Genomic DNA, 24886 nt, shown 5'->3' on the forward strand with positions numbered 1-24886 from the left:
AATATCTGGATCTTAATTTAATCCCAGGATAAGAAAGGATTTCTTGTGTTATAAATCCGTACTGTGTTACTCATTACCATCTATAAGCATATCAAGCTCCATTTGAAAGCAACTGATCTGTTCTCGCTATTCCTATCTATTAAGATAGGCTGTTCAGAGCAATGCACTCTAAATGTTAGTGATATTCTACTTTTTTGTTCAGATTTTTTCATTAGTCACTTCCACTTGGCTACTTCAACCATCTGATGTACTTGCCCTTTTATTTTTTTTCTAGCTTAACCAAGCTATACTATATTTGAATTTTCTCATTAAAAAATCCTGATTCCTACCTTCATTCTTTTCTGTACCTATTCTTTTTGAGATTATTTCTGAATATGAGTAAACAAAATTATCTTAGTATTTCAAGGCCTCTTCAGGCCTGTATGCAGTGGCACACACACCTCACCTCTCCTGGAGAAATTTTATCCATCCCTCTAGGTTTCTTTCTACCCGGTAGGTCTCAGATTATACTTTTATATATATATATGTATGTAATACCAGAACAGAAACTTTACGCATGGGCTTACAACACCTATACCTTAATTTGTTTTTGAACTACATGCCAGAGAGCACATTCCTGCTTCTCAATGACTTGACAGGTAATCAGCACTTTGACCCTTATATACATTCAGAGACAGATTTGTAGATAAATTCAGGCCCCCAAACAGTTGTGCAGGTGCTTGTTTCATGCAGATGCCCTGAGGCCTTTAACAGCTGGAGTTCAGGTATTGCCCAAGATGCCAACATCCCCCTCAGCTTGTATTTCTTAGGAGGTATAACCACATCTGCCCCTTCAGTGTTATGGTGGCTCAAGAGGTCCTGATGTCACATCTGTAAACTGTCAGGGATACCCTGAGCAGAGCCCAGTCCTGGAGGCATGCTCTGAGTGTGAATAACCTGCTGCACCCATAAAGATGGCCAGGTGCAGCCAAACGGTGGGTGAAAAGCAGTACAAAAAATGACTGGGAGCATAGATGGAAAATTACAGAGAACAGGCAGAAAAAAGGAGACTCAATTTACAGGAAAAAAAGTTTGCTCTGGCTGCTTAAATTGTCTATGTACCCAATTACTGTAGGAAAGTTCATAGTTAGGGAATCCAGGAAAAAGAGATACCTCTCTGTAGTAATAGTTCTCTCTTCTAACTCATCTTCATTTTGGGCATCTTAAATGAACAGTACAGTACTTACCCAGCTCACTTGCTGCTTGGAGAATACCAACTTGGACATTTAGCAAAAATCAGGCTGTTCAGAGGTTTTGCATTGCTCACCTCATTCAAGCAAAGATTACTTCCCTTTTTATAAATTCAGATCACCTGTACTGTTTTGAGCTCATTTACAAAATCAACAAACAAAAAATGGATCCTACCTGGTGGTGATGTGACAGTAAATACAAGGTTATAGTTTGTGCCTGAGCTAGACACAGCCAGACTGGAAAAGCTTGCACATCCATCTGTGACCTGCACTTCAGTGAGCCCTGCATAGCAATACAAAAAAATTAATTCCAATTAACAACTTCCAGGCAAGCATGGCTTAGTAACTCAGGAAAAAAAAAAAAAAAAAAAAAAAAAAAAAAAAAGAGCAAACCAGGAGAGTCCTTGTGACTTGAAGAGGACTTGGGAAAACCTGACTTCACTGTCCTTCCTAATTGTAAACTTTTTGTCTCATCCCAGAAATTTCATATAGAGTAAGGCCTTCAGAGGTATTTGGGCACCTAATCCTCCTGGAGTTACCTTGTGAACCTTGGGTCACTGAGCTCATTGTGATAAACTCTGTGCACGTCCATATCATGGCAGTGTAATCTGAATACAAACACTAAGGCAATCAAGAAGTAATGGGACCTATGTAGACATGTTCAAAAGTTCCACTTGCTCATCTTTTTGATTTAACTTCTGTGTTTTGATTTAATTCCGTGACATTGCATCACCAGTATCAGGAGAGTATTAATGACTAAGTATTTAGTGACTAAATATTTGTGCTAAAGGGATGGTCTCAAAGAACCAGCCACAGCAGACAAGGGAAATAGTTGATTGTTTTAACCCTTTTCTTAACTGTAGATATTTCACCTCATCATATGGACCCTGTCATGCTGTTAAAGCATTTTGAGCTTTCCTCCAACCCTGTCAGAAGCTTTGAAAAGGATTTGAAGAATGAAGAATGTCTGTGGTGATGACCCTGTTATCACACACAAGAGACTTTTAACTGGAAACCTCGCAGGGGAAATCTCCATGGGAAGCATTAAAATGAAACCCAGGAGAGAAATTCTTTATCCCTTTACCTCTTGTTCTAAGCTACAAGGGAATGCGTTCTGACCTGGCATTTACACATGCTTTGGTTTTTATTTTTGTAGGCTCTTTTTTAAAAAAATGTAATTTACTTTGCAACTGGATCTCCATTTTATTGTGTGTATCTTTGAGTACAAGCCAAGTTCTGGCCCTTGAGTAATGTTGAGCAGGCCTGGGCTTCATTCAGGCTCTTGGAGTGAGAAGGGTAAACTCCTAAAGACTGACAAATTTCAAAATGTTAGTTCAGGTGGGGGTGAGAAGTCAGAACTTCCTTAAGATGCTGGACTCAATCCAGTGATCACAAACACAGACTTTTGCTTTCTTAGAGACAACATGCAATAACCATTTGCTTTGCAAAGCAGGTGGTTTGACATTTTATTGCTGTTAAGCAGAACAGGTGAAGGTACATAAAGACTGAATGTGAGGAACACATTTATACTCTTCCATGAGCACACCCAGGATATTGAACAACATGGAGAAGCAGCAAACTTTGTGACACTTTGCAATCACAAATTCATGGGAGTGCTCATCAGGTGGGGACAGGGCTTTTGATGGTAAACCGGACTGTAAGAGTTTTTCCCATAACAATGTATATCTTACACCACCTACCCTCTTCTGTTCCCAGAGCTTGCTATGGTACCCAGCTCTAGATGAGCTGAATTTTCCTGATGTACTTTTATTAAGGATTTTATTGACATAAATTTGTGAAACGTCAAGGATATCTGTTATGAATATTTGGAAGTTTCTTTGCATGTCAAACATATGTAGAGACTTGTAAGGAAAAGTACAGCATTTCTTTACTTCCCTGGCCCTCAGACCCTTGTCCCAACAGCTCAGTGCTTCAGAGATGGTCATCAATCCCTACCGGGCTGACCGCTAGTGTTCAATTTGGGCTATGAAACCTAGGAGAAGTATCCACATGGTCTTGGAAGCACAGAGAAAATGAATGGCATTTATTTCAGAGATGCCTCCTACAAGAAGGAGAGTGGCCTGAAGAGGAAATCTGTAGTTGTGACCATAGCACTGTGTTCACCCACCTTGACCTGTATCTTCACATTTGAAAGAAAAATGAAAGATCTTCTCCTATTACACAGTTAATTTAGCACTAAAGCATCACTACTGGTGGTCTGTAGAGTGATCCACAGAAAACAATTTCTCCAGTCCTGCCTCTGTTTCTCTCCCACACTTAGTGTCTACGCCTATACCCCAAGAACTAAACAGTGCCAGGATCTGTTCTGTGGCACTGAAGAACTAGCATGTCCTGGCCAAACTTCTGTTCTGGAACTCTTATAGCCTCCAAAGAGAGATGAGGCATGCAAACTGCCTACTGAGGTTTTTTATTTGCTATACTGACTTCTGAAGCTTGACCAGCGATTGCCAGAGAGGAGTCTTCAGGCAAAAGCATGCCACATTTTAATGATTTAGCAACAGAAATGATAAAAATTCCCCTCCCTATGACCCAGTACTATTTAATATATTAATATCCCAGTTAGTTTTGTGTACATATTTCTCCATTTGTGTACAGTGTCTAGCACACTAAACCCATAATTACAATGTGAGTCTCCGAGAACAGCTGTCATATATAAATAATCAGTAATTTATTCTGTGAAAAGACCTGAAGGAAACATGGGAATCTAGATTTCTCTAATTGCTCCATCCTGATCTTGGCTCTTCTATTTACCTATGCCACATACAACCCTCTTTATGGTACTACCTGCCTTGACTACCAACACTTTCCTTGTCTCTGATGCTCACTGTAGCACCACCACTTTTATAGAGGGTCTTGTCTGTGGCGTTCAAATATTTCATAATTACCATTTCTGGTCTATGACGAAGCCTGGAGTACTATACTGTACTCTTCAATAGAGACTATCTCAGCTTTCGGGCACATATGCTTCAAAGCTCAGAATATTATATATGTGAGTCTTCACAAAGATCTCTCAGGCAAGCTGGTATTTAACGCAGAAGCAAGCTAATTTGGAGCTAAACTACTTTCCATGAGGCAGTTTGGCTGCTGTCAGATGAAGCAGCCTCAGTGTGCTAGACGGGACCCATTTCGATTAAATGCTTCTTTCATACGCTTCAAAAGACGAGTACAATAAGGACGTTTGTCAAAGGAAAAACTGCAGAAAACTATTACATGCAGAACATCTGTACTACGCACTTCATTCTTTGCTGGAGTTTATTGACTATTAATTTGATACATGTATCTTTTAAAGAATGTGAATTGCATTTCTCTGCAGTGACTTTTCTTTCTTTTTATTTCTCTCTCTCTGTCTTGTCTCTCATTCCTTGTCTCTTTTCCATGCCTTATCTCTTTTCCAATGTTTTCTTCCTTCCTTCCTTCCTTCCTTCCTTCCTTCCTTCCTTCCTTCCTTCCTTCCTTCCTTCCTTCCTTCCTTCCTTCCTTCCTTCCTTCCTTCCTTCCTTCCTTCCTTTCTTCCTTCCTTCCTTCCACTAGCACCCCTAGCTGAGTCAATAATTTGTGTCCCATCCAGACTCAAACTCCTAAACCTCTGAGGCATACCTCCCTGAGAAGGCATGAACAACAACAGAAAATGATGAGGTATGAAGAACTTCATATTAACAGAAACATGAACTGGACCCAAAGGATGAGAAGCTCTGACCTACACTATGAGTGCCACTTAGCTTCTCCAAATGTGAACTTTTCAATCAAAGTTAACACACAAATGACCTTATTGCAAACAAAACGCTTTACCTACATTAGGAAAGCTCACTTTTGAGAGTGTGCACTGCTTGCTTACATTTAAAGACTTTAGTAATTAACATTATGATGCTCTATAATCAATTTCATTTCCATTTTCTAGTTTACAAGCATATGATCATCCACAGGTTTTCAGTTCAGTGCTATACTTAAACAACGATCTATATCTAAGTATGTTCATAGTCTCAATAACCTCAAGGGAAATACTCACATGCTTAGAGTTAATCATGAGTTCAGGTCTTCTGATAAATGAGGACCAGAAGGGAAACATTTAAATCCCTCATGAAAAACATTTTCACATTGAAGTATGCTAATTAAAAACAATAGTCAGTTGTTTCTGTCTGTACTTGGCCTGATCATTTGCTGGGACAAACAGATTGTCATTGACTCTAAGGAAATTACCCTAATTAACATTAGCTGAAAATCAGGTATTGGGATTTCTAATTCTCCAGTCTTTTCTTTTTTTGATCTGCGACGCATCTTTTCAAGATAAACTACTAGATATACTCCCTTCAAGCTACCAGAGTACAAAAACACTTTGTATAATCTTCTTTTTCTCTAGGATACAACCACAAAGTTCCTCAAACTTCAATATAACATTCTTTCTTTTTTTTTTTGGTGCAAAGACTAACTTTGAAACCCAACCATTTTCTGCAAGAATTTCACCATAAATTTATCACCATCATTTCCCACAGTTGGTTTGCCATAACTCTTGCTGTAAGAAAACATTTCCAAACCTTTTAGCACAGCCTCAGAGGAGCCTTTGAGGTGAGCTGATACAATCCAGGGTTCTGAGGGAGGTCCCAGTTCTTCAACCCTTCGACCCTGGGAAGAATAACAAAATAGCAGGATTAAGATCTTTTCTCCAAACCAAGAGGAAAGAAAGTTCTGATGGCTTTAATAATTTTAGTAATTTATTAATGCCCAAAGGGAGGGAAGTGTGGATCTACACCCTATGTGTTACAAACAATGCCAAACACCTCACTATAACTCACTATGGCTTTAAACTCAGGAGGAACCAATTCTGGAAAACAGTCTGTTCCAATAATCTGGCATGGTTTTTGCTGCTTCATTGCAAGTAACTAGGATCATGTTCACACCACCTAAGAGAAGTAGTGAATTTTGACATCATCATAGCATCTAATTTCACAGAGTCACAGAATCTCAACATAGTAGAGATTGGAAAGGACCTTTGGAGGTCATATGGCCCACCCTCCCCACTCAAGCAGGGCTACTTGAAGCAGGTTACCCAGAATTACATCCAGGCCACCTTTTGAATATCTCCAAGGATAGAGACTCCGCCAATTCAAGGAAACTGAGTAAATTATGTCTATTTAGTGAGGGTGAGGATATATGCTCAATGAAAGAAACTACTTGTGATACCTAAATTATTCATCCGTAATGAGTGGGGAGGATAGATCACATAGATCTAGATCCATGCAAAAATATTAGTTTTCATATACATATATATATGTAAATATTTTTGAGGGATTTTTTAGTTCTCAAGTCTTGCAAAAAATATGTATGAAGAAGGTTCTGAAACTCAGGGGAGGATCCAATTGCCCAGATGTTGGCAGATGTTTGTATGCCATTTCAGATAGCCAATGATGTCTGACATCCATCTGAGTCAGAAGATCTGATGCTTTGCTAGTAGAAAACTCTTAGACTTCTGCAGGAACTGTAGGCCAAGTAACATATTCCACAGCCCAAAGCGCAAGGCGACTATTTGCAAAGAATTGAGCATAAATAGAAAGAAGCTGAAAGTCTTGTGCCTCACAGATGTAAAACCTCATGGTTAATGGGTATCCAGAGCTGCCTTTACCATAATATAACTTTGCATCCAGAAATAATTTCCACAAAGCTACCCAAGCTTGGATTTGACTTCAGGGTCACCACTGTAAAAATGTCATACCCAGGTATATTTACTTTGTGGGTATACTTTTGACTATCCATCACAGTGAGGATGAATCCACAATAGAAAACAACTGGAAAAGAGCAAAAGGACCATCAAAATATACTGGAAACAGAAGCATATCATGAAACCATGCTATGCAGATTTCACCTGACTCTGGGACTGAACCTGGTCCAGCAGCTCGCTAGGACTCATTGGACTTGGTCTACTGTTTCCAAGACTTTTGTTGGTATCTCTGGCAGTGCTAAACCACATCACACAGATGTCCAAGCATGTTTTAAATATAGTGTTCTCTGCACAGCACTGCTCTGCATGGTGCAGGCTTGCTTAGGCAGACCAGGATACTCCATTATACCCTGTCTTTGCCAGCCTTCATGAATGTGTTGTTGTTCCCTCATTCCTCAATGTTATCCTCTAAGCTTCAGGAGCAGAAATCAGAAAATTCAACAATAACTGATCAGAAAATTCAATCACACAATCAATTCTACAGCACAAATCCAACCCTTGTGGGAAAAAAGCTGAAAAATATGAATAGAGTCCATCTGGGAAGATGTTCCCAAAATACCCATGACTGCTTATTTACAGACCTATCCCTTACCTTGTTTACCATATTTATTTGCGGAAACTATCCTACGACCTATATTTAGGTCTGTCTCATAGCTTTTGGATTTTGCTAAGAGATGACAAAATTGTACAAGAGTAATACAACTCTCCATCCACAGAGGGGCAAATCCTACCTTCTTATCCAGGAAAATGATTTGTGGCTGTACAGGAAGCTTCTTTCCAATTTCTCCATCTGAAGGCTGCACCCGAACAGAGATGTTATAGGGCCTCACATACAACCATGTTCCTGGGTGTTGTCTGCTTCCATTTTTTTTCCACATGCAAAGGAATGTAAACAAACAAATAAATAAATAAATAGAAATTAGCACTGTGAAAACACCCAGTGCTAATCCCAGAGGTAATTCACACCTTACCTATGCCTAGGAATTACACTTTACTTTCTGTTCATGGGATTTTCTACCTCTCTAACGCAAGCAGCAATGCTCAGTGTCTGCTGTGAGTAGCAAGGAGTACTATACCAAACAATTACTAATTTACCTTATGGTGGCACTTTGATTCCTTGGATGAAAGAGGCATGTATGAAAATGTGAAACAGGCATCACTCCAAGGAGACAACAATATAAAACTAATAAAAGATCTCTTTGTTCCTATCTCCAGTTTACAAATAAGAAATTGAGAAATTAAAATAAATAAATAAATAAATGGCTTCTTATGTGATAGACAAGGATTTTATGGATTCAGTAATCCATTACCATGGCCCCCAAAGTCTCCATTCCAGAGCACTGATAATGGTGGAGGCAGCAAATGCTTCCTGTCCAGCAGGAAGATGAATTACAGTGAATATCTCTGATCTCCTCTAAAAACAAAGTTTCAGTTCCTCTACACAAGCACAGCACTTTAATGCATTTCTTCATCCCATCATCGCTGTGCTACCTCTCACTTATCTGCAAAGTCTGCATGCCTATATATAGCAGTATACAGACACCCCATTGAAAGTCATTGCTTTTTCAAGACTGAAATTTAAATTAGAGCATCCTTGGAGAGGGCTTTTGCATTTGAATACAGAATCAACATTTTATTCTGAGCCTAAATCATTTCATTCCCTCTCCTAGTGCTTTGTGCCATTTAGTATCTCTTTTACATATATATGTGTATATGTATATATGCTTCTAATCTGCAATTGCAGTGAAGCAACTGGGGGTTTGATATTGTCTTGAAAGTAGGAAAGGTATTCATTCATCTCGAGTGTTTGCTCAAAGGTGTTTACAAACAGAAGATACACAGAACATCAATTTCCTTTGGTTTAACTCGGATTTTGATGGGGGGGGAAGGGCACTACTATGCATTACAAAGCTGAAATTGCTTATACTGCAGCTGATGGAAAATATTGGCCTGAAAAACGGACACTGGGAAGACCAAATAAAGATATAAGGACATCTGAAGTCTCAAGTACATAAAGAAAAACATTCAGCCATTCAGCTTTGTTGTTTTTTCCTTTTTGTCAGCATGGAATTCAGAAAGGCAATGATATATAGGAAATTTATGTCAAAGGCACCAATACTCATCTGTGCTCTTTTCTACCTCCTTCATAAATGTGTGTTCAGCATTTTGACTTAAACTCACTCCAGGTATAACACCCCAAGCCACTTGTGATTATAGGACAGAGATTGGCACTTTCTGTGAGCTCTCTGGTTCCACCTGAGCCTAGACAAGTTCAGGTGAATCTTGGCATGGCATCTGTAAGCCAAAAATCAACTTTTCTCTCTCCAGCTTCTTTAAAACTGCCAACAGGAAAAAAAAAAAAAAAAAAGTTGGCGTGAAATGCCCTGACTCCACACCCCAGGCCCTACATAGGAAAATAGTGCTCATCTTGTACTTAAAGGAAGCCTGCTGCAAAATCTGGTTGTAGGAATTAGACTTTTCCACCCTCTAGAGCAAGTAAAAAAAATAAAAAATAAAAAAAAATCATACAGATGTGGTTTAAAAAACAAAAAAAAAAAGTTTGCAGGTGATTTGAATCCAGCTAACACAGCACAGACCGTGGCGTTTATGTTCCACATGGTCCAACTGGAGTCTTGCTGCGAGGAAGCCCCTGCCTGAGGGTGCAAGCCCTGCATGCAGCAAGTCACGCTCCTGCAAGTGAGTATCGGTGTGGAAGAGAGGAGCACCCTGCTGCTTCCCTGACGATTTCTGCTGTGAGGAAAATAGGCTTTCCTGGCACAGCTCTGCCACTGGGAGGTGTGAACAGGCGAGCATGCCTGTGCCCTAGCAAAGGTGAAGTGAGGCAACTGGCCTTTCTCCTGATGGGCACGAGGAGCATGCTGTTTTGTCACTCCCCTCAAGCCTCGTACTGGGAAGGAGCGGGGCTGATCTGCAATTCCCTGCTGGCAGAGCTCGGTGGGGAGCAGCTCAGTTGCTCAGTGGCTTGCAGCTCTAAAGGTGGCCACAGCAGGCAAGCAGGCTCTGCTTGTCAGCAGGGGCAGCAGGGGCAGGCTCCCAGGAGTTTCACCATCAGGGCTAAGGTCTGCAGAAGATGCTGAGGCTCTGTGGGAAAGCAAGTGTCTGCTTTTAGTCACAAGGAAGGTAGAGATCATAGGAATTAGAGGATCTACTGCAGGTATCAAGGCATGATGGGCTGAGGATCCATCAAAAGCTCTGGATCAGGCCCAACAGGAAAGGCCAGGATGATTCCCAGGTGGTCTGGGAGCTAATACAGCCAGAGACTATTCTCACTAGGTAGTTTGAACAAGGACTCCCTGAAGTGGTGTGTGAGAGAATTTAATTTTATGGACATAGGCTGATGCACCTGATCAGCAGGACTTGGTGCCAAAGAACAATGCCTGGCATTTTTAATTTAAGAATAAACATAGTCAATGAACTGAACTGAACTACTGTCTGCATATATCTGCAATGCTAGAGTTGTGGTGTCAGTATAGCCTTAGAAGGGGAAGAAGACTGGGAAGAATCTGGGGTGCCAATAATATGTCAACATGCATCGTGTGATAAAGCCAAAGAGGTGTTTGTTTTGCTCTTGAGAAGCTGATGAAGAAAACACAGGCACAAGGAAGCTGCTGTAATGAAGACAAGAGATGGACTTCTGTAAGGCCAAGTAGGCACGGATTCACTGGCAGGGATGTAAGGATTTTAGCATTTGGGGGTGAGAAGTGGACTCTGCCATCGTGTGGTGATGAGGTTGGTCACACATCAGGTGCCTGTGCCCTTCCTGCTGGATGATATCTTTCCACAAAGCCCAGTGTTTTCACACGTTATAGAGAGAAATCAAAGCTAAAGGAAATAAACCCCAGTGGAAAGCAGGCTTCAGCTTTCCCTAACAAAGAAACAATAAAAAAGTAGTAATGATCACATCTGCTTATGAGCACGAGGCTAACGGACTGAACAGGACTCATGGTGCCAGACATAACTGGTTGCATGTAGGCTGAGCCAACAAGACCAAAATTTAGAAATCTGGGCACCACCATGCATATTCCAGGCTGTCAGAGCCAGCGGGAAGCTTTGAAAGAAGCCCCACGTCCATTGCCCTTGAGGTCAGATGCCGTGATGGCAGGGAGCTAACAAGAAGATCTAATAATGTGGAGACATATCAAGGGGGCCTAAGTTGATGGTGAACTTGGGTAAGTAAAGAGGAACTGCATTATGCTCTGTGAGCAAGGCTGGGTAAGAGGCATGTGCTTTTTATCTAATCATTTGGAGGGGCTCCCTTCATAAAGCAAAGATGCTTTAGGTAGAAGCTGGACGTTTTGTGGCAGTTGAAAGCATTGTGTAAGTTGGTTAGACTGAAAAAGGTCAGGAAAAGAGTTCCAAGGTGTCTCTATAAGCATTCATTAATTAAAACCTTTTTTTTTTTTTTTTTTGACCAACTTCTTCTGCCATTAGTCTGCTGGGGCATTGCCACCATCAGAACTCCATTTGCTAGCTGTTGGATCTGCACCAGAGGCTATCTAAGCTTCAAATGATTCCCAACCTACCTTTCAGGAATTTCTGTCCCTATTCACAAAGGAGCAGTCAGAGAGCATGAACACAGCTGCCCAGGAACACCAAGACATGTCTCACCCATAAGACCACGCTTCCCCCACTGCTCAGACAGCCTTCATTTACACTTTATAATCCCAGTGGCACCAAAAGGCTGTGGGCGAGCAGCTGCCTGGTGGAGGCAGATGGCAGGATGTGTGCTGCAGTGATAAGAAGCCCTAAAAAAAAATAAATAAAAATTAAAGGCAGACTGGAGGGCCTTACTGGATCCATTTGAGGGTGAGGTGGGATCACCAGGTGCCTTCAGAACCAGAGGGACAGACACAGTCCATCAAACAGGAGAGAAACATACTCCAAATTCATTAGCAACTTCTGTTAATTGCTGGAGATGGGTGGAAATACCTGTACTTACAACTCTGCCTGCTAGTGGCAAGGAGCTAACCTCTTCCATAACACACTCCCAAAGTTTACTGTCGGAGGAACATCTTTTATTAAATGTAAACAGCATCACGCCGGAGGTCAGAGCCTTGCCGCTGCTGCGTATCCCAAGGTAATACCACTTTAAGCTCCACATAAACTCTTAAACAGTTTCTATCCTAAAACCAGACCGTAGGTGGTACAGCTTTTTACGATATGTTATAATAGTGCAATAAATCTGTTAGCTTAAAATCGAATCTCCGTGGCCTTTTAGAGAAATCATCATTAAATGCAAGGCCCTGTTAATGATGCCATCCCAGTGAAATTGTTTAATCTGCTAGGGGGGTGAAAGGTCACCAAATGAATTTTTTATAATACATCAACTTGACACGCAATAGGGAAAACTGTAATAGATAAAAGCAAAGGAAAAGGGCACTGTCTTCTTCTGATAGGTCAATAGCAGCCAAGAGAGTCACTCATCCACTTTTCCTTCACTACCGTGCTCCTTTTCCATTTAATATGGACACCCAATTAATACCTCAGCACCATAGACAACCTCATTTTAGGTGAATTATAGCAATTCCTTCCCCCTTCTCTGAAATGAAAGTGATCACAATACATCATAGCATTGTGCGAATTAACGTTAATTGATTCGAGTTACCAAGCATTGATGGGCCACCTCTATAATCCGGCCCTTATTGGGAGCTGGAAGGGATGGAGGGAAGATTAGATTGCACCGTCCGTTGCTTTGACGACGGCGGTCACCTGATGGCTTGTTAGACAGTTGTACGCCTCTATTGCTGGCCCCAGTGGGGTCGTCAGTAAACTGGAGTGATGTCCAAACATCATTACACGCTGCTCCGATATTAAAGCAAAGGGATTAGCACCTTATTGCAAGCAACCTGGATTTGTCATTGTGCTGTCGTTATCCAATTTCCAGATGATAATGTGACTGTGGCCTGCGGGCGTGAGGTCCTGCAGCCAAACTAAGGTGTGTGTATATATATATATATATATATATATATCTGTATATGTACATAGATGTACACACAGCCGTACATACACGGCACCCAAAGCCATTTAACCCTTAGCTCACCAGCTTCCTGCTAGCAAAGTATGTGGAAGAATGTGTGTCCCTTCTCCATGTGATGTCAAGAGCACAATCAAACAGCAAAGCAGGCCAACTTCAGAACCAACACTGGCTCTGATGCCACACCACCCCAGCCATCCTGATAGAGGTGACACTGTTTGTGTTTTAAATAAGCCAGAATGGGGAAAGGATTGGTTCTGCAAGGATGTGGCTGTGCCGTGCACTCACACCATCTGAATCATCAATACAGCAGGTTTTTACTGCAGGTCCCATTAATGGCTAAGGGGGAAAACAGACAGGAATGTGACATGAGCCCTGCAGGTTTTGCTTGATAGAACTGGGGCACCAGATGTGGGATCAGGTCTCTTTCCAGTCCCTAAGAGAGCTGATGGGTACCCTCCCCACTAGCTCTTGAGCTGATCCCAACACTTTCAACTTCTGGGGAGAAAGCAGAATTGGGAAAAGCACCTCTTGAGCTGATCCCCTTCATTTTTAACTCTTTATCCCTACTACGACTGTGCCTTCCTGACACTACCAATATGCTGGTAGTTCAGTTTTGATGCCCAGTTAGTTCCTAGATTTTCTGCTAAAAAATAAATAAAAGTCACCACAAGAAAAGAAATAGCAAAAGGCTTTGTGATAAGAAATCCTTGAACCACTCGGTTTCTCCACTTGAAAAGAATTATGAATTGAGAACTAAATACTGAAATTCATCCTAATTCCTTAAGCGCACTATAATCATGACTTTTTATATGGAATAACACTGTTTATATGTGTATTTGCCTCCACTTTAATCCCATTAAGTTTCTTATCCCATTGCTCCTATAAACAGCCTGTTACAGAGTCCCACTCCTCTGATTAGAAACCTTCAAGGTTTCACTGCAAATTTGTTCATGTGTTCCGTAATTTAACTAGACTGCTAAATAGGAGATGTTGGCCAAAAGGGGGGCTCAGCTATTAGAGCAGCTGAATAGGGAATATTGGGAATATTCCCAGGATGTTTACAGAAAATTCACTTCAGCTGTGTGGGGAAGATAAAGCCCCGATAGAGCCTCAAGTGCTGCGTTAGCTGCAGCTCTGAGGTCAGGACTTTTAGCATCCTGCTTAAACCCACAGGAAGAAAAGTTGGATCCCTACACAAGGAAAAAATGGTCGCCTTCCCTTTTCAAAACCCCGTGCAATTACACTCAGCAGCCTGCCTAAAGCCCACGTGAAGGTTATCGAGCCCAAGCACTTCGGGCTCAGGATGTGTCAGCATTAATCTGGTTTGGACCTCTCACTCTGCCTGCCTGTGTGCATGCCGTGTGACATGCGGAATGAGTACTAACTTCTCATTTAGTCCCCAGGATGGGTATTGCTGTCTGAATGAGCAGTTCCTTGACAATTTGCTTCACTTTTATTGCTTGCTGTGAGTCTCAAACACCGACATTTCCCGCACACACACATCCTTCACACGCTACCCCAAACCTAACTCTTAATAAAGGAAGATTAATGCCTGCAAATTTCAGTTCATAGCAGGTTAAAGGTCCATCAGGGATGAGTGAGGTACCCTGCACCACTGTGGGGAGATGACTGAATGGCTTCTGGAGGACCGTCCATCTTTATATTTCTGATTCTGTGTAAAGACACCTGCGCAAACACATATTTGCTGTTGTGCCCTCTTGTGCTTTTACTTTTAAATATATCAGTATTTATATTGATATCAGGCAAACTTTGCAAAAAGAGGGATTGCTGTCTGTGAATATATTGCAGTATACGTTTTTACGCAGGCATTCACTGAAAGGTAAAGCTATGGGATACCTGTCTCCTCGTATTTGCCCCCGTGCAAGACTATAGCAGTCACAAAAATCACTTCCTTCTTGCCTTGGATAACCAGTGAGCCATACCTGAAGTCACCATAAGAAAGAAATTAAATTAAAATCTTAAAAAATAATAAAAAAAAATAAATCATAACAGACAAATCTTTTTTATTTATTTTTTTTTTTAAATCCTTGATGATGTGATACACAGCTACTGACTTTCTCCTGACCACAGCAAGGTTTCCCAGGCTCTGTTCAGCCTCACTGTCCTGGGCTGCAAAGACAGACACCCAGCCTCTACTGATCAAAGATCTTTTTGTCATCTCGAAGCAAGAGAGACCACAAGCCTGAAACTGCAGGGAGAGTGGCTCTGCAGGAGTGCAGCTTCTGTGAATATCTGAGAGCCCAACCGTCTTTTGCACGACTCAGGGGTGAAAACATTTCTCTTTTCCTTCCACAGGAAAATACACAGGTACACTTAGTCTGACTTGTAATCCCAGCCCCATTATCCTCGCCTGTGCTAGCATGTACTGCCTAAAGAGAGACAGATAGACAGTGGGGATATTACATGTCCCAACAGGAAAACCCTGATTTCATTTCACAAGTTATCTGTGGCCTTATTGCATCAGAAATGTCAGCTATGAGTAATTCCAGAAAAGCTGTGACTGATGGGGAGCAATAAATAACACTGCAGAGGAGCCCGTGTAGCTATGGGTGGATGGGCTCTGAGCTGGTCCTCCTAATTTGGTGGTAAGTCTTCTCTTGAATATACATCCCAGATCTTCCCCTAGTGAGATGGTGAATCTATGGCTTTAATCTGTTCCTGTTCTTGCTTCTATAATAAAATATCCTCCTTCCTAGGGACCTGCCCTGATCTTTGCTGCTTAGACTGGTATCACAGCGCATGCACAGACAGGAACAACATCCCCAAATGCCAGCTGGAAGAGCAGTCCCTGGTACAGGGAAAATGTCATTTGTGCCTGAAAAAAAGACAACAACAAGGTTCTTTTCTTGGCACACAGAAGAGTTATCCTCTTCTCTAAGTGATGATCCCTGCTTTCCTGCTGTGATATTATACTGGTGAATTCCAGAACCTATAGACCTTTAATAGGGCTGTGGTGAGCTTACTTTGAAAATCCGTGGCTTGCTCATGACCCAAAGAGTAGCTAATGTTGCTGCTCTTGTTCTGATCATTGCTAATGGACACTGAATGAGGGGTCCTGCATGTGTCACAGTCTACAGCATGTTTTGGCATACTATAAAAAAATTAACATTTTGCTAAATGAGGCTGCAAAACTTCCTGCATTTTTTGCTCTCCTGTTTTGTGATATCCTGCACACAAGCACCTTGCTGGAAATAGCAATGCTAGTTCTGCTGATAAATGGTACTGTAAATCTTCTGAGTTTGGCCCTAATTTAAAATTTGATCTTGCAAGTAATTATCTCCCACCTGTACATAAAATGATGCCACACAAAAAGAAAACAAATAAGACCAAAACAAAATAAAGATTCCTATGGTCCCAGAACACCAAGCCTTATTATGGGTCCCCTACTATCATAAGCCGCACTGCACATAATAGAAAAATTAGTTCATAGTAGTTTGTACCACTAGCAGCCACCAGACATCAGGATGGTACAGGGGTCAGTGGTAAAAAGTCAGAGGATATGGTATTAATTAAAGAAAATAAGTCTTAGACAAATCCAATTTCTTTCTTGCATAGATGGAATATGCTTATACGTGGGTAAGGCTCAGTAGTGCACAACATCAAAAAATAACATTATGCAATATCAAGAGAGTACACAATAAGGTTGCCAGGCATCAAATCCCATGTACCCTATTAAAAGCAGATGGGATATTACCTTTTCCATATTTCCCATATGCTTTTAATACAGATTCAAGATCTGAGTCTGAAATACACTGCTGTCTGTTCCCTTCCCGGCCTTGCTCCTCACAGCCCTTTCTGCAGATAAGGGCTGCCATCTGGGTTTGCAAATAGTGGCTGAAAGAGACTGAAAAGAGCAAGATGAGGACTGGGGAAGGAAGGACAGAAAAGGTTGCTTGTTGCTGTGGAAAAGAGGAGAAAATGACCTTCAGAAATTGAGCCTTGACACAGAACATCAATAAAAAATTAGGACATACAAAACTGACCAAGAACTAGTTAACTGACAGAGCTCAAAAGGTAGCTCCCATTGGGAAATCATTCTCAAGTACAGGAGTGTCCTGCATTGTTCTGTTAAAATCAGATGTAGTCCTGATGTTTTATCTACATAACAATAATAAATAAATAAATAAACAAACCCCAAATATATAGCCACTGCTCATACGATGCACAAAAGGACTGGCAGGCTGATAAATTACAGAGGCAACAGTCAAACATTGGCACCTAGACCACATGGTGTCTTGGATCTGGGTTAACCTGCTGGGTCAATTGGGTCCTCAAAAGCTATAATTGAAAGGAATTAGAGAATACAGTGAGCAAACATGATCATGATCTCTCCTATTCGTGTAGAAAAATGGGTTAATGGGATCACTGAATTCTGCCAGTAGAAAATGGGATTTGGTACCATTTTTGCTTATGGCATAGATATGGAGGAAAACTCTTGGCTGTTCAGACATCCACATTTCAAAAAGGCTTCAGAAAACAGAGAAGGAGAAGGCAAGAAAGAGAAAAAGGATTTAAATAGCTTACATTCACCAGAACTCAAACCTTTCAATTTATTAAAAAGCAGACAGCTAAGTGATTTGATTACTCTGGAGGTATCTGGAGGAAGAGGAAAAGCCAATGCCTGGCAAGTCACTGACGTAACAGTGAAGGACAGGGCAAGAAAGAGAGAAAGAGAGTTTGACAAGAAAAAACGGACAATTATTTGTGACAGCAAAAAACAGGGACAGCATTCAACGTCTAGGCACACATTTAAATTGCACTGGATATGTCCAGGTCTCATATCTTGTAGACCAGGTGATTTTTTAGAACAAGAATTTTTGGCCAAACGGAAAGGTCAGCCCTGGGGTATCAGAATGAAGAGGGCTGCATCATGCAGGAGATTGAAGCAGAAGATTAAATGGTCCTTTCTGGCTTTAAATGTTAAAAGCATATGAATCAAGGTTTAGACCTGTAAGTTAGTTAAGAGAACAGCCTGTCTTCCATAACACATCTCTGGCACTACATCAGTTTAGAAACACTCACAAATTTAATTGCTTAGAAGTTAAGAGCTTTTAGTTTCAAGACAGATTTACAGAAACTCTCCTTCTGGATTAAAACATCAAGGACAGTTCTGCACCTCATAGAGATCCATGAACACCATGAGAATGTCATGGTAGTTTGGCTAGATCCTAATCAGGACTCCTGCTAATCCTTGACCACAACTCTGTCAGGGAAATTTTATAATGTGTTTATAATGTGCCATAGCCATATTTCAGAAAATGGAAAACATCACATCTTACTAAGCAGATCAAGTGGTATAATTGTCTCAGTCCACTTTAATCAGTATCAACATTTTGTTACAACACTGCAGCAGCCCACTTACCTACTGTTATCTCCTCCTGGGGAGACAAAGTCAGGCTGAGTCACCATTAAAGTATCAACTGGTAAGTCCAGGTCTCCGGTTTGATGAGCATTTATAATTGTTCTCGCTAAAGTCTTCAAGCTGTCAATTGTCAAGGTACGCTGAAACTCATTTCTCTGGTGGCCTGGTAGATCACCAAGTTCAATAATCAGCACTCTTGATGGACCAGGTGCATCAGATGGCTGCAGAGCTCGGGTGCTCACTGGTGCTCTCCCCATTTTCTGTGAGCCAGACCGGCTATGAAAGGCCGTGCAAAATGTCATGTTAGGGCAGTGATATTTCTTTTTGCTAGCATTGTCTGAGATGACCTTCAACATGCTTTCACCTCCTGGTATGTGATGGACTACTCTGATTTGGTCATGACCAACCTGCAAGAAATCAGCTAATTGATGCATTATATTTGCCTCACCTTCTTCCCCAATGGCCTCACTCACAGTGAAAGCTATGTGAAGGGAAAGGCCAGCAACTATTTCTACAGGTTCCTTCTCATGGAGAAGAACATAGAGGAGATTGTCCTTAAAGCTGAAGTAATTGGCTCCTGTCCCTTCTTTCTGTGAGAATGAAGATGGGGTTGGAGAAACGTATTTCCCTTGAACGAAAACACGAAGGCTGAGGGGTTCATTGTAGAAAATAGCCAGGGGCAGTCTGGTTGAGTTCTGGCCACTAAGGAGGGAGAGTCTGAAAATCAGAGGTGTTAGGTCCGGGAAGCAAACTGTGGTGACTTTGGTGGATGGCAGTACAGAAAAAAAAGTAGAAGGATGCTCTGCAGGATAACATGACGCATCACCGAAGGTGTCCATAAAGTTGTCCGTCACTGCTACCACTGGAAACAGCTCCTGGTTCACCACGGTGGTGTCCAAGTTTTCAAGGACAACAAGTGCATGATCTGCCTGTTTGCAGAAGTAGCCTTGTACTGAGGGCTTGAAGATACATTTCTTGTCATCTCTGTAAATTCCTGGAAGGACAGATGAAGGTGGGGAGAGAAAAACTAATCAAAATTTGTATCAAATGTCATCTCAACAGGTTGTGCTACAGCTATTTATTTTCCCATTTGGTGCTCAGTTACTTTTCCAAGCGTTAAAATTCTAATCAGTTTTAAGAGAAGCCTGGACACCAATGGACATTAAATAGGTAGAAACCACATCTGCCTCCAGAAGTCCTTAACCTGAAAATAATTGAGAACTGAATCCCAACCAAAGTGTCTGAGATTAGCCATTAGGATCCCTTTATGGATCTATGCAGAAGAGACACAGTCCATACAGTCCTCTGAGTTCAGGTATGTTCCATCTGACCAAATATAGGTCTCTGCTTTAAGATGAGAGAAATCGTGCCTCAGGCTGTAATGATGAGATCACCACTGATTATAAAGGGAGAAAAAAAGTAAATGAGTTCAGATACGGGCACCAACAACATAAACATTTCTGCCCGGAGCATCCTATGAAAAGATGTGTGTTTCTGTTTTTCCTTCCTTCCTTCAAAACAAAATCAAAGGAGGAATTTGCTGCTGTAGCCAGCTATAATCCTCCTTCCCTTCCTGAGCCCACTCTTCCCTAGCTAGCTGGGCTCTTGAACACATTAGGCAAAGAATGGACAATGTCTAAACTAACTGAGCTCCTCATTCAGCAGCTTTGGGGACCTGCATACAGATCAGCAGTGCTTAGTGCTAATGGCAAAAAGAAAGACACAGCAACATACGTCAGAGCCACAAACTTCTGAATGGAAAAAAAAAAAAAAAAAAAAAAAAAAAAGCATTCCCCTTACTATGGAAACATTGCAAATGGGAAACTCACTGCTAGAAGAAAATGTCAGGCTTCAGGAAAAGAGAGAAACTATGAGAAGCCAGCCTGGGTCCTGCTTACTGTTACATCTCGATGCCTGAATCCTGTGGACATTTAGCTACGATTTATTTCAAGGTGATTCCTCATGTGCAGACTGCTGCTGAGATCTATGAGCATTTCCCAGGATGAGCTCTCACTCTGCACATCACAAAGGAAAGCGATGGAATGACATAAATATCACACTCGGATCAGAAAGCAGGTCCAAGTGTGACAGGATCTATGCAAAAAAAAAGCTAACTTTAGACACAAGTTTATTGTTTTCTATTCCTTTTTCTCACTTTTTTGGCTTTCTCATTCTATTTTTAGCTGTACCAGCATGAGTGTTTTGCTTGGGGCAAAGGGAGAGGGAGCAGTATCCTCATGGAGATGCTGCCCTCGGATATTGGGTACTGCCCCAGAGCGCAGGAAGGACACGTCAAGCAGCCCATAGCCAGCCCACAAAGGCTGACAGATCTCATTTGCTCTCCCAGAAACATTCAAACCGCTCCCCATCTCCCCCCAGTGCCATCGCTCCTGCCTACAGATGGGGTTTGCTGATGTTTTGTGATTTCCCAGGACTTTCCTTCGCCTCTCCGAGCAGGTTCGCTCGGCTCCCTGCGCGCCCGCCCATGCACGCGCATGCACCGCTGCTCGTCTCCTTCCGAACGGCCTTATCTGCCAGTCACAATTTCTGCAGCCTGCAATTTCGATCACTTTTAAATGAAACCCATGCTGGCCTTGGTAATCATAATGTCATTTACAATTTACCACAAAACACGTTTATTCAGTTAGTAGCACATCGGAGAAAGAGAACTCCATATGAACTCGCCGCTGAAGCCCTAATCTGATTATTTCCTCATGAAAATCCAAGCAGGGGTGTTTGTAAGAGGGGCCTGAGAGGAGAAGGAAAAAGTGCGGCCTGGCCACAGCTGACTCTCATAATCGATGCGAATAGATAAGCGACGTGGCGTGTCAGGGCCAGCAGCTAATCTGCCCCGGGGCTTTGCTCTAAAAAAGGCCAGAGTGGACAGGACTTAATAAATACTGAGTGACCACTGAATATTGAGCTGACATGTGCTATTTACATTGGCGATGAGCAATAACAGTGATAAATTCCAGAAGCCTTCCCCTGTCCATAAACGGGGCAAAATTCGATTAAACAGGGTTATATTTGTGCATGCACGTGTGTTTGCACACGTGTGACAGGAAAAAAAAAAAATGAGGGGGGGAATGAAAGAGAAACCAGGCATGTGTGAGTCTATGTGAGACCCTATAAATGGGTGGGAAAGATGGAGAAGATGTCTTGTGTCCCCCTTGGTGCACGCAAGAGAGAGAAACAGGAGATGGAAAGTGTCCATGCCCACCCTCCCCAGCTATTTCCTCAGCCTCAGACAGCAGGCTGTGCTTTCTGCAGATTCCTTTGCCGTCGAGTTTGCTATTTAATTATATACATCCACATGCACGCACACACCGCCACACACAAACATATATATCTATATGAGATTTGAGCACTCAGGTTGCTTCTAGGGCTCCTGACAAATATTAACTTTGTGTCAATATTTGTCCTTCCTGTCGTGAAATGAGGATTTTCCACCTCATTTCACATTTGAAAAGAAAAATGCGCCGAGGGGGTCCTCTTTGCTTAGGAAAAAAAAAAAAAAAAAAAAAAAGAAAAAGAAACACCAACAACAACATCTCATATCCTTTATTTAGAAAAATGGAGCAGGAGGGAAGGAGGGAAGAGTATTTTTAAAATAGATGTTTTGACTTAAAGGCACATAGAGTCCTTTGCAAGTCTCCTGCCTTTTCCCTAGTTCCCCAATGCCAAATAAATAAAATAAAATAAAATAAATTCTACATTTAAAATTGAATGAAATACATCAACATTAATGATTTTCCCCTTCAGGTTAACACCACCATTTCCTTCAATAATTTTTACCCATTTCGTGATAGATTTCACAATTCACGGTACAAGGAAAAATATAGTTGTTTTTTGACAAAAACAAAAGGCAATGTCAGGTTTTTATCAAAATAAAATAAATCTCCCGCAATTTTCTTTCCATCTGACTGGATTTGCCCGTCAGTTATTTCTAATTTAACAACAATTATAGTTACAAAAATATAAAAGCGTGTAGGGGAGCAAGGGGGAGGGGAGAGATAAATGGGACACTGTTTAGAAATTGCGATTCATTGGCCTTGGGCTGGCCAGCACATATCTTTGCTGAAGGGGAAATATTCATCAGCATTAACTGTTCCTTTTGACCTGCTGACATTCAAATGTGAAATAAAAAAAAAAAAAAAAAAAAAAAAAAAGACCTGGCAATAGGACTTTGGAAATGTAACAGTCCACAAAGGTAAATTATTCTGAGGTCAGTCGTTTTTGCTATGCAAAAGGTTTTCTACGTTTCTTGGGTTCAGATGTTCCCTGTAAATAATTTTGGACCCAATTCTCCTATCTAATCCCCAGCACAAGGTTCTCATGCCTACACACTCGTTCTTTTAAAGCCATGGCTCTGCAGTCATTCGTCTTGTGAATCTTCATGTGCAGAAGTGCAAGCAAGCCTGTCAACTTCAGCAGCTGTTGAGACAAGGCATCCCCTATCATTTTTAAAAATACCACTGACTGCAAATTAGGAATATCATGCAATTGAATGTACCAGAGCCCACATGGGGGATAAATATGCAGATATGCAATGCCAAGTAACTTATTTTTTGCACAAGGCTTGTGTTGGGAACATGCGCATAGCAATGCATGGAGGCGAGTGTGACTGCTCGTGTATTTGTGTGAACACGTGTGTGAGACACATGCACATAAATACACAGCCATGCCAGGAACTATGCGCATAAAAATTGAGTGGTTGCTTTAGGCTGCTAATTCTTTCTCCTAAGGAAAATTATTTTTGAAGGAAATGAGTCTCATAACACCGTGTATTTTTATGCTCGGCTGTTTATCGCTCCTCCATAAAACCTTTGAACCCTCTGGCCAATTGTGGTCATGTCTGGGGACTCAAAGACACTATGTTCCTACAAGTTCTGTTAAAGTGGGTGCCCAGGCAGGAAAAAAGATGGATTATTAGTGCTCCCACTAAAAAGGCTGTAGTGTAAGCTCACGGATATGCACCCCAGGATCTCCATTGGCCCCTCCCCTTCCCATACAAATCCATAGAAAAACAGGTACAGTACATGAAATATTTGTTCTTGAACTCACTGTTTGGATGCATGGATAAGTCCACACACATTGCTAGTATTTATTCATTATGAAATCAAGTTTTATTTGCATTTGTCATATGCTTATATATTTATTGTGCTAGAACTAACCCTTCAAAGCTCCCCCATGCTTAAGAGGTAAGGTATATAGATCATAGATAATAGCATATCTTTCTAAGTGACGAACAAAAAAATTGCAAACTTTTCCAATTATCAGGTAATTGCAGACTTATTATTAGTCATTCTTGGCTTTGAAAGCTAAGTACACAAGCTAAGTCTTCACAGAAGACTCAGGACAGAATGTTCTCCAAAGTGGTCAAAAGGAGGTGTGTAGAGAGTGTATGAGAACAGGATATACACATGGCAATGTTCTCCCAAACTGTTCCCCAAGTGTTCAGTGATCTACAGCTCTTGAGCCTTTTGAGTCAAAGAGAATATCTTCAGTCTTTGTATTCGAAAGAATATCAAACCTGTCTCACAAAACAGCCAAAAGCTTGGGAGGATAGCCCAGCCAGGAGCATACATCTTCAGCCCTCTCGGATGAGGTGGTCCATAAATCTAAGATGCCCAAATAGACATTCAAATAGCTTTTTGGACTGGCTCCTGATTTGTCTGGGAAGCACCCAGGAATTGTTTTGGAATCTGCTGGGACCAAACTGGGCTTGGAACTGTTCTTTTTGACGTAGCAGGAGTGAGTGGGAAGGTCCAGTGCCCATTCCCTACCACTCCTTAACTCACGAATAGACATCAAGCCTCTTCCTGCTGTTGTCAGCACTGTCCCAGAGCAGCTTGACCACCCAGTTAATAAAAACTATTAGAAAGCCACAATTAAGAGAGGATTTTTGTCCTCATTATCATTATTGATTGGGGAACTTCAGTCATTTTAGCCATCCTAGCAACACAAAGTTCCCCATGATGTCTATTTAGGGAATAAATCCAACATACAGACAAAAGAGGCATTATATGGAATTCTATTTTGCATGGAAAGAGAGAGGATTAAACAGCTGAATTACTCTGCCCTTCCTGATTCTGTGCAATTTCAGAGAGTCTCCAAAAGCACTCTGAATTAAGCGTCCTGAATGAGGAAGAAAATGATGTTGTAGAAGTCATTACCTTAAACATTACTGTAACGCAATCAAATGTGTGGTATGGGACTTGTGTGATCATGACAGACCATGGGTGGCACTGAGAACACTCACAAGAGAGCATGGGTCTCTACAGCCTTCTCAAGGGCTTGGAGGATTCATCAATGAACAGCAAAAGGGTAGAAATCAGGTAGAAATTTGTACTAGCAAAATAAAAACCCAGAGCCCTGACTGGGGCTTTTAGATGGTCTCATGAAGCAAATAGGAAAATATGAAGAAAGTATTCCCACAATTTCTCGAACTCACTAACTGTTGTTCAAGGAGCTGGTGGCTGGGTATTGGAAGTATTCTGCCTCCTAGGACAGACATTTAAAAGAGAAAAATGCAAACAGGA

The 24886-nt window shown here is 41.4% G+C and overlaps 1 protein-coding gene across 8 annotated transcripts in view; it reads right to left on the reverse strand.

The window, feature by feature from the left end:
- The window catches only part of PKHD1 (PKHD1 ciliary IPT domain containing fibrocystin/polyductin), a 252325-nt gene that overhangs the window by 10431 nt on the left and 217008 nt on the right, over positions 1 to 24886 (reverse strand). For 4 of the 8 annotated variants that reach the window (XM_068678848.1, XM_068678850.1, XM_068678852.1 and 1 more), the window contains 4 exons: positions 18345 to 19338; positions 7695 to 7821; positions 5783 to 5870; positions 1405 to 1512 (listed from right to left, as the gene is read on the reverse strand). In XM_068678848.1, coding sequence (XP_068534949.1) covers positions 1405 to 1512; positions 5783 to 5870; positions 7695 to 7821; positions 18345 to 19338 — 1317 coding nt within the window. Of the gene's footprint in view, positions 1 to 1404; positions 1513 to 5782; positions 5871 to 7694; positions 7822 to 16676; positions 16827 to 18344; positions 19339 to 24886 lie in introns of those variants that run through there. The other 4 variants (XR_011095438.1, XR_011095437.1, XM_068678849.1 and 1 more) reach the window with 3 other exon arrangements.

The sequence above is a fragment of the Anas acuta genome, chromosome 3, assembly GCF_963932015.1.
Source record: "Anas acuta chromosome 3, bAnaAcu1.1, whole genome shotgun sequence".
NCBI classification, from domain to species: domain Eukaryota; kingdom Metazoa; phylum Chordata; class Aves; order Anseriformes; family Anatidae; genus Anas; species Anas acuta.